Source organism: Tiliqua scincoides, chromosome 4, assembly GCF_035046505.1.
Source record: "Tiliqua scincoides isolate rTilSci1 chromosome 4, rTilSci1.hap2, whole genome shotgun sequence".
NCBI classification, from domain to species: domain Eukaryota; kingdom Metazoa; phylum Chordata; class Lepidosauria; order Squamata; family Scincidae; genus Tiliqua; species Tiliqua scincoides.
This window is the reverse complement of record NC_089824.1, coordinates 15,709,785-15,726,048: the sequence shown is the minus strand read 5'-3', so window position 1 is coordinate 15,726,048 and position 16,264 is coordinate 15,709,785. Positions and strand designations below refer to the sequence as shown.

At 42.8% G+C, this 16,264-nt stretch overlaps 1 protein-coding gene across 6 annotated transcripts in view; it reads left to right on the top strand.

Annotated features, from left to right (window-relative positions):
* The window catches only part of COL14A1 (collagen type XIV alpha 1 chain), a 161,205-nt gene that overhangs the window by 82,471 nt on the left and 62,470 nt on the right, over positions 1 to 16,264 (top strand). For all 6 annotated transcript variants that reach the window (XM_066623748.1, XM_066623746.1, XM_066623744.1 and 3 more), the window contains exons 20-28: positions 1,576 to 1,705; positions 1,829 to 1,951; positions 3,485 to 3,634; positions 6,228 to 6,344; positions 10,125 to 10,271; positions 11,244 to 11,318; positions 11,550 to 11,689; positions 13,505 to 13,628; positions 14,640 to 14,783. In XM_066623748.1, the coding sequence (XP_066479845.1) occupies positions 1,576 to 1,705; positions 1,829 to 1,951; positions 3,485 to 3,634; positions 6,228 to 6,344; positions 10,125 to 10,271; positions 11,244 to 11,318; positions 11,550 to 11,689; positions 13,505 to 13,628; positions 14,640 to 14,783 (1,150 nt within the window). The remainder of the gene's footprint in view (positions 1 to 1,575; positions 1,706 to 1,828; positions 1,952 to 3,484; positions 3,635 to 6,227; positions 6,345 to 10,124; positions 10,272 to 11,243; positions 11,319 to 11,549; positions 11,690 to 13,504; positions 13,629 to 14,639; positions 14,784 to 16,264) is intronic.

Sequence of the window (16,264 nt, the reverse complement as noted above, 5' to 3'; positions counted from 1 at the left end):
CGTTTACATACGATATTGCTTGGCCCTCTTGTCATCTTTTAAAAGTAGTGAATTTTTAACCCTACGCATTTATTGCATTTTTTAAAGCCGTACCCTTCCTCTGAAAAGATCAGGGTTGCCCAGTATAAATTTGTAGTGCAGATCAATGGTGTCACTAGGGTTTCACGACGGTGTCACGATGGGCATGGTGATGCACTGTTGCCCTACCCCACTGTTTTTTTTGACTATAACTTTTGATAGAATCAAGATATTTCAACGCAGCTTGTTTCATTGCATTCTGCATGAAGTTACGCATTGGGTGATGTATAACATGATGGTATTATTCTAAAATAATACCTTTTCTAAAATAACATCTTTTATACATCTTTTAGTTGCTTTTTTACAGGCCTGATTCTTCTAAGAACTGCTGTTTTATGCTCTTTTTTATTCTGACTTTTATCTGACTACTGTTTTTATGGGTTCTGCTAATGTGTTTTTAATATGTTTTAATCTGTTTTATATGTTGATAGCCGCCCTGGGGAGAAGGGCGGGATAGAAATAAAGTTGTTGTTGTTGTTATTATTATTATTATTATTATTATTATTATTATTATTATTATTATTATTATTAAAATACCAAGATTTTAAAAATTTTGGTCAGTAGTGGTGTCATCCCCCTCCCCCGTTCATATCACCTGCAGCCTGCACCTCCCACAATCCCCTAGTGATGCCACTGGTGCAGATATTCCTTAACGCAGAGAGAAGGAACAAGGGTGGAGAAGCTTTGGGAAGGGTGTATCCAGTGATTATGGCATGTGCCAGATCCTATCCCCTTTACCTGCAGCCTCTGGGACATTTGGTGGGCCGCTGTGAGATACAGGAAGCTGGACTAGATGGGCCTGTGGCCTGATCCAGTGGGGCTGTTCTTATGTTCTTATGTTCTCCCTGCCTTCTTTCTCTCCTTGGACTTGTGCTAGTGAAATTGCTAGTGCAGGTCCAAGAGACTTATTGCTGGGATGCAGGCTTAAGCAGGGGTAAGGGGGCTTTCCTTCTGAAGTCCCCCCCACTGATACAGTGTGCCTGTTTTTGGCACAGCTGCACCAGCGGGGGGGGGGGGGGGTAGGGCCGGGTGCTTTAAAATCTTAACTACCTCTAAAAGAAAAATGTCATATGAACAGTGGCATTCCTAGCGACAGTTCGTGGGTACAAGTAACCCTGAGCAGCATCTGTGCCGTCCCAAGGGGCCTGCACCCACTGCCTCCCCCACAGAGGTGTTCCGAGGGCCCGAGAGGCCACATGTGGCCTTCTCAGCCCTAAGAAGTCCTCCAGAGAGCCTTTAAATGTCACTTCCAGTTTTCATCCTAAAACCAGATGTGACGTTTAACGTCCCTCCGGAGGCCCTAGAAGGCCTTCTGAGGGTCCTCAGAACGTCTCTGGGGGAGGTAGTGGGTGCAGGGGGGCTGCACCCCCAGGTGCACCATGACCAGGAATGCCACTACACATGAAGCAGGCATTGGGGGTTCAAGAGATGCACTAGTGCAGGTATAGCATAAGGAAACTATCTATCTTGTCTGTTCCTTGTCTTTCCTCTATCCAGGTGATGGTGCCTGCAAGGCAAAATAATTTGCTCCTCCAGTCTTTGCTCTCGGACACTGAATATAAAGTTATGGTCACTCCCATCTATTCTGATGGGGAAGGTGTCAGTTTGTCAGTTCCAGGAAAAACCTGTGAGTACAAAGATTACCTTTCCTATAGAGACCCTAACACAAGCAGTTCAACTGTTTGTTTTTAATCAAGGTCTCTAGCACGCAAGGATCAAAATGTGATTTATGAAACATTTTCTTTTTTAGTGCCACTGTCTGCTCCGCAAAATCTGAGGGTGTCCGATGAATGGTACAACAGGTTGCGTATTAGCTGGGATAGTCCTCCATCCCCCACAATGGGATACAGGATTGTATATAAACCTGTGAACAGTGAGTATTTAAAATGGCTATATCTGTGGTTTATTTCTACTTCGCATGAATGTCTACTAGGCTTCAAATCAGCCACGTGCCTAGGCCGAGATCTCACACATGTTGGTAAAGCTGTTTCGGGTCTACAATGTCAGGCCGCAGAGCTGATAGGATGAAGTTTTTTTACCTACAAAAAAAAATTCATACACACAGAAAATTAGTATGTCAGTGAGAAACCTGAGCTAGAACCTCTCTCCCTTATATGCTAGTTTTCTTTGACAGGAAGTGAGTCATCCCCCCCCCCCCGCAATCTGAACTAGTATAGACCCACAACAGGCAACTCATCGTCTGTTTGTGAAAAGTAGACCTAAGCAAGTGGATATATGCTATTTATTTTACCTAGTTATATCCTAGCTTTAAGAATACTATTCTCACAAAGTGGCTAACTATTGAAATAAACTAAAATACATAACGACAACACTAAGAGCTCAGTCCCAGCTAACTTTCCAGCATTGATTCAGCAGTACTAATGGGGTGTGCACTGGATCCTTTTTTGGGGGGGGGGCATTATGGAGGCCTCCTTATGATAAGGGAGTCTTTGTCCCCTTACCTTGGGGCTGCATTGAGGCTGCATTTGCACTGGGAAGATGGTTAGGATTGGGCTTTAAAACTTTAGTAAAAGCTGGAGAATGTGCTGCTGCTCCATTATAGAACCATTAGTGTTTGATGGCTAACTGGGTGTGTGTGTGTGTGTGTGTGTGTGTGTGTGTGTGTGTGTGTGTGAGAGAGAGAGAGAGAGAGAGAGAAGTCTAGCTGAAGCAGGAAAAGGCAGCTGACATCTTTGCCTTCCTCCCTCTCGCTCTTCCTACCTTCTCCCTGTTTCTGTGTTAGTCACATTTTGGAACGTATTTGCAAGGCTGTATTAAACACCCATAGAATGCTAACATCTTTGTTCCTGAAGTGTTTTTCAAAGAAATGTTTTCTATCCCAAGCCATTAATCCAGAGCCATTAATCCATTAATCTACACATTAATCTAGCCATTAATCTACACATTCAGAAAACTAAGGAAGATTGTGGCCCAAATCCTAACCTGCTTTCCAGCACTGGTGCAGCTGTGCCAATAGGATATGTACTCCATCCTGCAGTTGGGTGGCTGTCAGGGAGGCCTCCTGAAAATAAGGGAATGTTTGTTTCCTTACCTCGGAGCTGCATTTCCCTTACCACGCTGCTGGAAAGTTGGTTAGGATTGCGCCCTGTGTCAATCTGCAAAAATCCTAGCTCAGCGGTTCCTAACTTTTTAGAGGCCCTAGAGATTGCTGCCTGATTTATAAATACCCAGAATTGTGGCTGTAATGGTGATTGGGCAGCAGTACTCCCCCCCAAATTGGGTCACAACCCACTGGTGGGTTCTGGACCCACAGTTTGAGAACTGCTGACCTGGCTTGTAAAATGAGCAACATTTTGGGTGATCAGAAACCAGTAATATGCAGTTTCTTAATTTTACCTAGAGAGATTCTATTGCCTCAATGTGCTTTATTCCTCCTTTCTTTCAGTCCCTGGGCCGGCACTAGAGACCTTCGTGGGAGATGATATCAACACTATCCTTATTTTGAACTTGTTAAGTGGAACTGAATACAGCGTTAAAGTATTTGCTTCATACTCAATGGGATTCAGCGATGCCTTAGCGGGTGTAGCCAAAACATGTAAGAATGCTTGATTACTTGTGGTCCAAATTCTTGTCTCGGGGGGCCATATTTCACTGGTAATTTTAGTGCTGTTCAGCAAACAGCATTTCAAATGGAGGTGGTTTCTTCTTTTTTGCTCTATCTAAAATAAGCATTTTTGCTTGCTGTTAGCATGAAGTACAAACCTGGATATTTTCACAAGTGAGATAAAGAAGGCTTGTTAGTCTCTAATGTCATTTCTGAATATTGGCTCTGTTTTAGAAAGTGTAAACTAATCCCTTTTAAATTATATGACTGTTCTGATAAACATGGCTCTTTTTCTCAGACCATTCAAATCTTAACATCACTTGTGAGAACAGATGTATCATTCAAAGTATGATATCATTCAAAGTATCAGGAACCTAGAAAAGTTAACATTTATTGATAATTCTTAGAATTGAAAGATTTTCATGAGAAATACGGTATAAGAAAATTTTGACATTGTGTGCTAAATTTCAAGGAGAAAAGAGTACCTTCAGAAAGTGCCCAACTTTCATTCACTTTTAATGGCAAATGAGAGAAATGAGAACATTTGCTATAACCCAGTTGCAAATGTCCCCCCCCCCCGCCAAAAAAAGATTTATGATGAGAAACACATTTTTGATGTTTATGAATCCAGTACATCTTAAGGTTTACCAAGTAGCTTTGGTATACAAAAATAATAAAGTGCACACTTTTTTTTCTTGATTCCATAATTTACTCATAAAGGATTATGAGTACCATGGTACCAAATGTATGTAAATTTCAGAACAAATCTCTTGAGACAGTAGTTTCACAAACCACCAGTAAATATGGGTAAATATGGGTCCCTTTGGGGAGAAGGGCGGGATAGAAATAAAGTATTATTATTATTATTATTATTATTATTATTATTATTATTATTATTATTATTATTATATCAAACCTAGCAAGTGTCTTCCACAAATCTCAATTAACCCCCCCACCCCCACCGTTAGCTTTTATCAGTAGGTGTTAGCAGGATAGGCTTGGAAATGTCAAAAGTTGTGAAGAAAGGAATGGCTTTAGAAATGTTTTTATGCAAATGTTATGATTTTATCTTATAACATCAAAAGACTTCTCAGTTGTCTTAAAGGTCACTGTTTCCCAAATATCAAATGTCCTGATAACAGATTACTTTTTTTGGCCTCTTCTTATCCCATTTAAACTGCCACCTTTTTTCTTTTTTTAACTGAAGGGCTCTTTATCACTGTATTGTTGTAAATCAGGGCCATGATTAAATTATTTTAGGTTCATTGTGGACAAAAAGTAGTAAATTGTTACTTATCTTCTGATAGTTGGTGATGTGGTAAGTAGGTTGATTGGGATCCAAAGATCTGTACAACTAATTTCATGTGTTCAAACACAGTTTGAGCTTGTACTTCTCAAAGAGCAATTCTCTTATGCTGCATTGCAAACCACTTTTGCAAACTGGGGATATTTTAAAAACCAGTTTGTGAGGTTCCAGGGTATATATAGAAAAGAAGCAATAGCTCAGGATGAATGTTTAGTATGCCAGATGTCCCAGCTTCAAACTATGTCATATCCTGTGTCATAACCATGTATGAAATTTTGAGGAGCTGCTGCCAGTCTTGTAGATAATAACTGCTGACTTGGATGGATCAATGCTCTGATTCAGTATTAGGCAGCTTTACACACACATGTTTGCATGCATTTGTCTGTTGCTCAAAGGGAAAAATATCAAATGTCACACCAAATGTAGCCTAGGTTTTGGGCTCAGCTTTAACTCTCTGACAGCCCAATCCTGATCTGCTCAGTGCCCAGCGGAGCAGCGGCACCAAAATGGATGCTGCTGCATCCTATGTGTGATGGGCAGCCACCGATGTCACCTTGGGGCAAGGGGACATTCATCTCCTTCCCCTGGGTAAGGGCACATGTCCCGCAATGGTGCTACTCAAGTCTGTGCTGGCTGTTTGGCTTACCCCTGCTAATTGGGTAAGAGGCACTTTTTCAAGTGGGTGCTCCTTTTTTTAGCAGGGGGAAAGTAACTGGCTCACCTCACCCCAGCAATGTCTGTTCTAGTGGCTGTCTGCTGGTATTCATTTGCATCTTTTTAGATTGTGAGCCCTTTTGGGACAGGGAGACATTAGTTGTTTGATTTTTAATAATAATAATAATAATAATAATAATTTTGCCAGTGCAGAGTTGAGAGTCCCAGGAGGGACTGACATGGGGTTCAGGATACAGCGGAACAGAGCTCCTCCAGTCCTGCTGCCTCCCTCGCTCCGCCTTTCCCCCTCCCCCCACTCCGGAATGCCTCTTCACTCCCCACCCTGACAAACCTCTCCACTGCCCCAAGCTGTTCACTTTCTCCACGCGATGTGCAGTGGGATCAGTGCAGACTAATCCCGACTGGCATTGGGATCAGTGCAGACTGGCATGTGTGCCTTACAACACGTTTGTGACACGTGTAGTACCTGCATTGGGCGGGTGCTAAGGGCTCAGGATTGGGCTTTGAGTTCTGCGGCTGTGTTTTTAGTATGCATATGTTTAATTGCTTAATCACATTTGTTAAATAATGAATGAAAGCACTCATTTCTGTACTCCTCTGCAGTGTACCTGGGAGTGACAAATCTGGGAGCTTATCAAGTCCGCATGACAAGTCTGTGTGCCCAGTGGCAGCTTCACAGGCATGCAACTGCATACAGAGTAGTGATAGACTCTCTCGGCGGTAAGTCAGTCTAATGCATGGTATCCACTAAATCTTAAGGTGTTCTTACTGAATCTCAGTTCACAAAATTCCTTCTCTTTTCAAAATCAAATCTGAATTTAAAGATTGCCGCACATGAAGTGACCCATCTTGAATGGAATAATCACTATTCAATCATGTGCAGTGGTGTAGCTGGATGGGGGGGTGGAGCACTCAATCTGGCAGGGAGACTCAGCGAGGCGGGCAAGCGCCCCCTCCCTTCGGAGCCTTTCCTGGTGGGGAATGGCTCCGTTGGCTCCACATGGCTCCGTTTGGCTCTGAGTTTGTTCGTTTTGCTCTGAGTTTGTGATTATGGAGTTTGTTCATCCTTGGTTTCCACTATTTTTACACCTATTTTCAATAATTAGTAATACGTTTTCAACTTCAGATTGGTAGTTGATATGGGGAGCCAAAAATTACTTTTCTGTAGAGCTAAAAAAGGACTTTTCTGATTTTTTACTATTTTTTGTTTAGGTTGTAGGTTAGTCCAAAAAATGTTAGGTCATTGGAACATCCTGAAAGTGAGTCATCTTTCTCTAATTTTATTGTCCAGATGGTTCCAGCACTTATTGTTCTTTCAAATGAGAAATAGAAGGTTCTATTTCTCTGGTCCAACCAAATCACGCATAGCTTTTATACAGATAGAAAACATGTAAGAGGCTTTAAAACACTAAAATAAAGTACAGTACTGTGTAAATACAGTGCAGTCATGCTCAGAATGAAGTCACTTTGGAAAAAGTATCCTGAAAGTGATTGCAGTGACATCATCATATCACCACAATTACTTCTGGGGCAGCCAGGTAGGGGGCAGCATCTGGGGATGTGGCCTGGGGCGGGTTTTTTTGAGCCTCCCTGCCCTCTTTCTTTCCTCAGTCTTGCACCAGCTAAAGAGCTGGCACATGTCCAAGGAGACCCATTGCAGAGTGGGAGGCTTATGGAGGTGTAAGGGGATTTAGGATAGGTTCTGATAGGATGGGGCTATAAGAGATTGAGGACCCAATCCTATCCAACTCTCTAGCACTGGTGCAACCACAATGCAGCCCTGATATAATGGAACAAACATTCCCTTACCTTGAAGAGGCCTCCATGACTGCCTCCCCGCCACAGGAAGCAGTGCATGCCCCATTGGCACGGCTGCTCCAGCACTGCAAAATTGGATAGAATTGGGCCCTGAGGCTGCACACTTACCTGGAGTAAGCCTCAATAAACTCAATGTGCCTTTGTTCTAAGTAGACGTGTTCAGATTGCACTGTAAACTACAAATTAGGAATTTACCCCTGCCACTAGTCCACTACCATGTTTCCCCAAAATAAGACACTGTCTTATATATTTTTTTGGCTCAAAAAAGCAAACTAGGTCTTATTTTCAGGGTAGGTCTTATTTTTTAAGAACATAAGAACAGCCCCACTGGATCAGGTCATAGGCCCATCTAGTCCAGCTTCCTGTATCTCACAGCGGCCCACCAAATGCCCCAGGGAGCACACCAGATAACAAGAGACCTGCATCCTGGTGCCCTCCCCTGCATCTGGCATTCTGACATGGCCCATTTCTAAAATCAGGAGGTTGCACATACACATCATGGCTTGTAACCCATAATGGATTTTTCCTCCAGAAACCTGTCCAATCCCCTTTTAAAGGCATCTAGGCCAGATACCATCACCACATCCTGTGGCAAGGAGTTCCACAGACCGACCACACGCTGAGTAAAGAAATATTTTCTTTTGTCTGTCCTAACCCTCCCAACGCTCAATTTTAGTGGATGTCCCCTGGTTCTGGTGTTATGTGAGAGTGTAAAGAGCATCTCTCTATCCACTCTGTCCAACCCCTGCATAATTTTGTATGTCTCAGTCATGTCCCCCGTCAGGCGTCTCTTTTCTAGGCTGAAGAGGCCCAGACGCCATAGCCTTTCCTCATAAGGAAAGTGCCCCTGCCCAGTTATCATCCTATTCGCTCTCTTTTGCACCTTTTCCATTTCCACTATGTCCTTTTTGAGATGTGGCTAAGAAGTTTTTCAGAAGTCAGTCCCTTTATAGTTCCCAGGAGGATGCCTGCCTGCCTACTGGCCTACTCAGAAGTCAGTCCCTTTATAGTTAATGGGACTTACTCCCTGGAAAGTGTGGAGAGCCTTAGAGCCAGGTAGGCAGGGTTGCCTCGCTTGCTGCTTCCCACCCAGCTCCTCCTCAGTGTCCTCTGCCCAAGGTAGCACAGCAGGCGCTTTCTAGGTGGCGTGCACGGGAGTGCAGCATTCCCGGTCCTGTTGTCCACCTGCCCCCGCCCGAGGACCCCTTCCGCCCCCCCCCCATCTTGGCCCTGATCACAACTAGGTCTTATTTTCGGAGTAGGTCTTATATTTCAGCAATTCTCAAAAAACAAACTAGGTCTTATTTTCAGGGAAACAGGGTAGGTGGCAAGTCACTCTGTCTCAATGCCAGCCCCTCCATCTGCAATTTAGTGTTAATAATAGTTTGTTACTGTAAGACAGGGGTGTCCAAACTTTTTTGCAGGAGGGCCACATCATCTCTCTGACACTGTGTCAGGTGCCGGGGGAAAAAAGAATCAATTTACATTTAAAATTTGAATAAATTTACATAAATGAATATATTAGAGATGGAACATATATAAATGAATGAAGGTCTTGCAATAGCTCAAGGCCTATAAAAGGCCTTGCACAAAGCACAGCTGGCCTTTCCTTTGCTGCTGTTACTGCATCATAGATGTGAAACAGCAAGCAGTGGAGGGAACCCTCATCCCACATCTCAAGCAAGGGGTCAAACAGTTGGCTGTCATGCTGAGAGCAGTTGCATCAGGCCAGCGCAGGCTCCAGCAAGTCTCTGGAAGGCCAGAGGCTCATTGGAGACTGGAGGCTCCCTGAGGGCCTGATTAGGAGTCCTCGAGGGCCACAAGTGGCCCCAGGGCCAGGGTTTGGGCACCCCTGCTGTAAGATATAAATATGATATGCATATTTATGCATATCGGCTGCAAGATATGGGCATATCCACATTACCTAAAGTGGCTTAGTAATCATTCCCTCATCTCAGGGAGCTCTGTGATTCTGTGTTTGGAACCTGGTATAACAGAAGTTCCAGCATCCTTGTTAAACTGTGATTTCCAGGGTGTGTGAGAAAGCAGGGCAAAAAAGGTGGCATAAATCTTAGGGAAGTTTTAAGTATAGATATGGCAAGACTCCCATTTGTTATCATGTATCATGTTTCCATCTGTACATTTTGAATTAATGATCTCATTGAAAATTATTATTATTTATTGAATACCACCTATACATTATATCTGGTACATTACAGCATAAGCAAAAAGAGAAACGTCCTTGTCTGCATGAGCTTACAATTAGAAGTATGTTTTTACTCAGTAGGGTTCACTTTATTATGTCATGTTTATTTAAAATAAACAAACTTATTTATAAATGTCTGGAAAACTTGAAAACATGCCTGAGACCTTATGTCATTTTGGCTGATGTTAACAAAGATTTTACTAGATGTAGCTTTTGGGTGTTTAATGTCAATTTATATGCTACCTTTCCTTCAAGGAAGTCGGGGCAATACACATGGTTCCTTGCCCCCATTTTATCCTTGCAACCATCTTGAGATGTAGGTTAGTCTGAAAGATAGTGCTTAGCTCAACCTGCTGGGAGGGGATCACTGATTAGTTGGGAATTGAACTTCCCTATGCTTAGCCAGACGCACTAACCACTACACCTTACAGACTCTCAAAAGTCCATTCCTTTACAAACTTTCTTTCTCATTTCAGATGGGACAAATGGAGAAGTGCTAGTTGGTGGAGGGACTCCAAGACATTGCTTTTTTGAGCTCATTCCTGGTACAGACTACAAAATCAGTGTTTATACCCAGCTTCAAGAATTGGAGGGGCCCGGTGTTAGCATAATGGAGACAACATGTAAGTGACCATTTTTTAAAATATAACCATCTAAGTGCAGGTCACATTGCTGTAAGGAAGAGCAGGCGGATGTTCCATCTTCTCATGTAATGTTGTAATGATTTCCTCCATTTCATTGTGTCAGGGATGCCACAGTTGGAATCAAGAACTTCATGTGTTATGGCTGGGATCTAGCTTAATGAAGTGTCTGGGACTGTTCAGGCGCAGAAAGGACCAAGGGTATGCAATATCAGCCCCTGTGAGTGGCAGGCTTTGTGAAGCCTCTGGATTGGGGCAGGCTTGGTGTCAATGTTCAGAGCCAGGCCTTCTGCCATTGCTTGGGGCAATGGAGCAATGCTTTCTGGCTGCTGCACCTTAAGCCTCCAGCTACTATTTCTGATCCTAGGGATTCCTGACTCCCAGAACTGTGAATATCAGTACCAGGGTGTCAACAACTGTGTCTTGGAAGGTCTTGTCACGTTCAGATTCTGAATTGCAGTGACCACCAACAGGATCTGGGCAGGTGTTTTGAAAAGTGCCAGTAGAAGTTCTTGAAAGTTTTGAATCTCCTAAAGGAACTGTCAAAAGCAGAAGCTGCTTGTGGGAAGGAATTTACCCATAAGCCAAAGTGAATGTCAGATCCATAGGAGGCTGGGCTTAGAGTGTAGAAAGGAGAGAGAATAAAGACTGAGACAAATGCAACAGCTGAACTTTGGAGAGATGGGTCAGGAAGGAAGTAGGATTCCAGAAACAAAAATATGTTTCCTGAAACAAAAATATACCTTTGCAATCATGAGGACTAGAAACTTACTGTTTTAAAACAAAATGAAAACTGAGATTTTCAAGAAAATAAATGGAATGTGATAAAAAGAATGTGGTACTCAGTGCCACATTCTGTGCTTCTTTTGTGCTTTCCTGAAATCTCAGCAGTGTATGCCTTTGTCCTGCTTATACTGTTACAGTTCTTTCTTGTTATTCCTTCTCTTTCCTTAGTACCCTTCCCAACTCAACCACCACCAACTCCGTCAACCACCACTCCACAACCAACAATTCCACCTGCAAAAGAAGGTAAGCTATTTCTGTAGTAAAATAAGAGATGCTCTACAACAATGGCTTTTGTTTGTTTAGCAAACCATTTTGAATACTCCAGGGAAGGACGGTCAACTGCTCAATGACATTTCATATTTCTTGAGTGCCGCATGCAGGTTTACATATGTTAGGGAGGAATCAGTTTAGATTAGGAATTGGATATTGGGAGTTGTATCATTTCTGATTCCAAACTACTTCCTTTGTTCCTAGTTTGCAAAGCTGCTAAAGCGGACCTTGTGTTTTTGGTGGATGGGTCATGGAGCATTGGAGATGACAATTTCAACAAAATAATTGGCTTTCTGTATAGCACTGTTGGAGCTCTTGATAAGATTGGCCCTGATGGAACTCAGGTGAGAGAGAAATATGTTTAATTCGGCTGTGATACATTTATTATATAAAACAATATGAATTCTTTTGAAAACTATGCTGTAATAATTTTTACTTGCAATTGTCACACTATATATTATCCCTGGGTGCAGTTTGTTTCTATTAAAACATAACCAAAACCCTGTGCCACTTAAATGCCACTATCACCGAGCTCCAAACACATCTGTTCGTAAAAAGATGTTTGCATGAACTGAGTAACATCAGTGGGACATGGTGTAGGCATTTATACTGTTCTGATACCAAAGGCCATAAGAGAACCTTACGAGAGTCCAGTGTTCTCTACAAATCCCATGCATTGTGCTGTGAATTAAAGTCCAGTGTGTGGCAGGGTTTGTGATCCAATACCCATTGAATAAACAAGAGTTTTGAAGTTTGCCAGAAGCTCTTGTGAGCAGGCCTGACCCTATTGTGAGGTAGTATGAATTCCTTCTGCAGGTTGCAGATTTGGGTGAGGAGTTAATTTAGCGAGAACTCCCATCACTCTTCATGTGCCTGCCATTTAGATAGGAAGGGTTTTGCTGCCTCATTGAAAGGATTGGGCTCCATCTCCTCCACTAAAATCCTGTGTGGCATATATTTAGTTCTAACAGTTTCATCCCACTTTACCTCCAAGTTCAGGCCAGTATATGTGATTCTTCCCCTTGCTCTCTATTTTATCTTGAGAGGTAGTTTCCCTGAGAGATAGTGTCTAGCCCAAGGTCATTGTCTGAACTTCATGACTGTGCTGGGATTTAAACCTGAATCTAACTACTAGTCTGAATCTAACTACTACTCGTACATCACCCGTTGTGCGGGGAGAGAAAGTAAATAAAAGTTGCTAAATTGGCAGCTTCCTTCTTTCTAAGTTGGCGGGTACCACATGGTGTCAGAGGGAATGCAAATTCATTTCACTTTTACTACATTTCATGAATTTATACTCTGCTCTTCATTTCAAAAGAAAACTCAAAGCAGTTAACAAAAGAATTATTGATGCATTCAGAATATTTATATACAGTGGTTTGCATTGCAAGAGGAACAAGACCTTTGTATATAAAAATCATATATAACAGCTATTAAAATGTAAATAGGATTTCTGTATCAGAACCGTAATTGAAACAGCAATAAACAAAGATAAGAAATTGCAAATATGTTTATAAACCAACCACAAGAGATGTCAGGTGCCACAGATCCAAGTAAATCCATTGGAGCTGTAACAGCACAACACGGGGTAAGGGGAAAGATTTCCCCGTGCTTCGGGCTTGCTACTTTTGGCCCCAAACTTGCACTGGATGCAGCTCAGGCCCACCTGTTTCCAGCGCAAGTTAGGATTATGTCCTTAGTTGGAGAACAGGGCCCATGAAAGGGGGTGCAGGGGTAATTTGTACCTGGGTCCAGAGTCAAAAGGGGTCCCAGGAACAAAATGAGAGTGCCAAAAAATTTCCTGGGATCTTATACTTTCCTGTCTTTCCTGGGTCTAAGTGAAGGGGGTGCAGGAAGTATATCGTACCTTTGCCCCAGGTGAAAAAGGGACCTGGAGTGGAGCTGGAAATTTCCAGGAATCTTGGAAAATGTTTGCATATATTGTGTAAAGACGACCATTCATGTTTGGGGGTAAGCCCACAGAGTTTTGTATATTGTGATTCTTAGAAGTTATGATCCAGTGGAGAAGGGAAAGTGCCCCAAAGAATCTTTGTACCCCCAAAAGGATTGGCCCAAACTTTTGTACCCCCTGATTACTTTCCTCCAACATTCCCTGATCACCATATTCATTAATGCCTTAAAATGCCTTTTCCTTGCAGGTGGCAATTGCTCAGTTCAGTGATGATCCCAGGACAGAATTTAAGCTGAATGCCTACAGAACAAAAGAGACTCTCCTTGAAGCCATCCAGCAAATAGCATACAAAGGAGGAAATACCAAAACAGGTGGGCTGTTGTGCTAGGTGGAATTGTTACTGAACAGGGAGCTAGTGTATAATTGAGAGCATTTTACTCCCTCAGATCTTCAAGACAGGCCATACTGTACACACAGATGCAAGCATCCTTGAGCTTGACCTGAAGAAGTCTAAGGCTGCAATCCTAACCACAAATTCCTGAGAGTAAGCCCCATTGAACAAAATAGGACTTACTTCTGAGTAGACCTGGTTAGGATTGTGCCCTAAGTTGGATGATGTTATTGTCCTGTCCAGTTGTATGTTCTACGACCACCTGGCCTCTGACCACCTACCTGTCCTTCTACCTGTCCTGTGACCACCTGGGCACTCCTACCTGTCCCAGTTGGCTGGCATGGGTGAATCTCAGCAGGTGGACTATCTGGGACCTTTAGCTTTGGGGAAAACTGGGTGAAGAATACACGGAATCCCCAAAACTACCTGTCTGTGTAACCAAGAGACCTTTCTGCATTGGTGTGAATTTCAAAGTGTCTCGGGGAACATTTCCATTTGAATCTTACACAGAGGATTTTCTTCAGGGAAACTTAGATTCTGAGAAGGAAGGCAGCAAGGGGCACTCACTCATCACAGATGTTCATCTGAAAAAGCCTTTGAATGCCTTTAGAACAAACATTAAGATGTTTCTTTCTCAAACAACTTTTGAGGTTTTGCAGTGACCGTTGTTGTTTTTTCTTTTTCTTTCATTGGTTTTATTGATTTGTAGCTCATCTGGGAGCCATGCTTTCTGGTGAAAAGCAAGATACAACTGAAATAAATTATCCAGTTTAAAAGTAGAATTTGGAGGAAGCAAGTCTTTAAATATGAATTTAGGAACATATTTTTTCCATTGACAAATAATGCATGTAGATATCCTTTCATTGAACATGAATCAGAATTATCAAGATCATGTTCATTTTGGAATTATTCTTAAGCTGACATGTTACATTACAGTAACCTGGGTTAACCACATCACTCTATGTTTTGTTTTGTTTTGTTTTTCAAACAGGCAAAGCAATTAAACATGCTCAACAGGCCTTGTTTACCTTTGATTCGGGGATGAGGAAAGGGATCCCAAAAGTACTGGTTGTGATCACAGATGGGCGATCACAGGATGATGTGAACAAAGTCTCCAGAGAGATGCAGCTAGATGGTAATGGCCCATTCACGTAGAAAATAGTTTTTGTTTCATCTCTTTCTCTTTGCTTAGGAGGCTCTGGGGCTGTATATGGCAACTTCTAGCCCAGGGTGTCAAACATATGGACCATGGGCTGAATGCAGTCCAGGAAGTTCTTTTTCTCCCCCCCCCCCCAACCTGGGCTCTCCCAGCACCACCATCAGCTGCTATCAGCTACTGAACTGTCATTGCTGAAAGGGCCACCTGATACAAATCGTACACCTGATACAAATTGTACAAATCATTGGTAAGGCCACACCTGGAGTATTGTGTCCAGTTCTGGTCGCCACATCTCAAAAAGCACATAGTGGAAATGGAAAAGGTGCAAAAGTGAGCGACTAAGATGATTACTGGGCTGGGGCACCTTCCTTATGAGGATACGGCCTTTGGGGTTCTTCAGCCTAGAAAAGAGATGCCTGAGGGGGGACATTGGAAATGGAAAAGGTGCAAAAGAGAGCGACTAAGATGATTACGGGGCTGGGGCACCTTCCTTATGAAAGGCTATGGCGTTTGGGCCTCTTCAGCCTAGAAAAGAGACGCTTGAGGGGGGACATGATTGAGACATACAAAATTATGCAGGGAATGGACAGAATGGATAGGGAGATGCTCTTTACATTCTCACATAATACCAGAACCAGGGGACATCCACTAAAATTGAGTGTTGGGCGGGTTAGGACAGACAAAAGAAAATATTTCTTTACTCAGCGTGTGGTCGGTCTGTGGAACTCCTTGCCACAGGATGTGGTGATGGCATCTGGCCTGGATGCCTTTAAAAGGGGATTGGACAAGTTTCTGGAAGAAAAATCCATTACGGGGTACAAGCCATGATGCTTATGCGCAACTTCCTGATTTTAGAAATGGGCTATGTCAGAATGCCAGATGCAAGGGAGGGCACCAGGATGAGGTCTCTTGTTATCTGGTGTGCTCCCTGGTGCATTTGGTGGGCTGCTGTGAGATACAGGAAGCTGGACTAGATGGTCCTATGGCCTCATCCAGTGGGGCTATTCTTATGTTCTTATGTCAGAGAGCACATGATACAGCCACCTTGCTAACTTTGCCACCTTAATTTAGAAGCATCTGGGTTGAAGACCATAACACTCTGGGTTCCCAAACTGGTTTTTAAGCAAACCCCCCCCCCCAGTTTTTAAAAGGCAATTTGTGGGTTCAATCCACTGACTTCACTTGTTGGCTCATGTCCCTGGTCTATAATTTTGTCCTGATACCCCAGTGAAGACATCCTGGTCGCAAAGCTAGTGTGCTGGCACAGCAAGTGTTAGAATGATGTCATACGTTATTTAAAGAAATAAGGAAAAGTAGTGTGTGCTCCTTTATTCATTTGATTCACTATGTTGTTTATGTTCCTAAAATAAACTTGGCTGGCCAAAGAAAGAGAATTCCTAAATAAGTTTATTTTTTTTCTTTCCTGAAAGTACTGAAAGGATAAGCTAATGTTTACT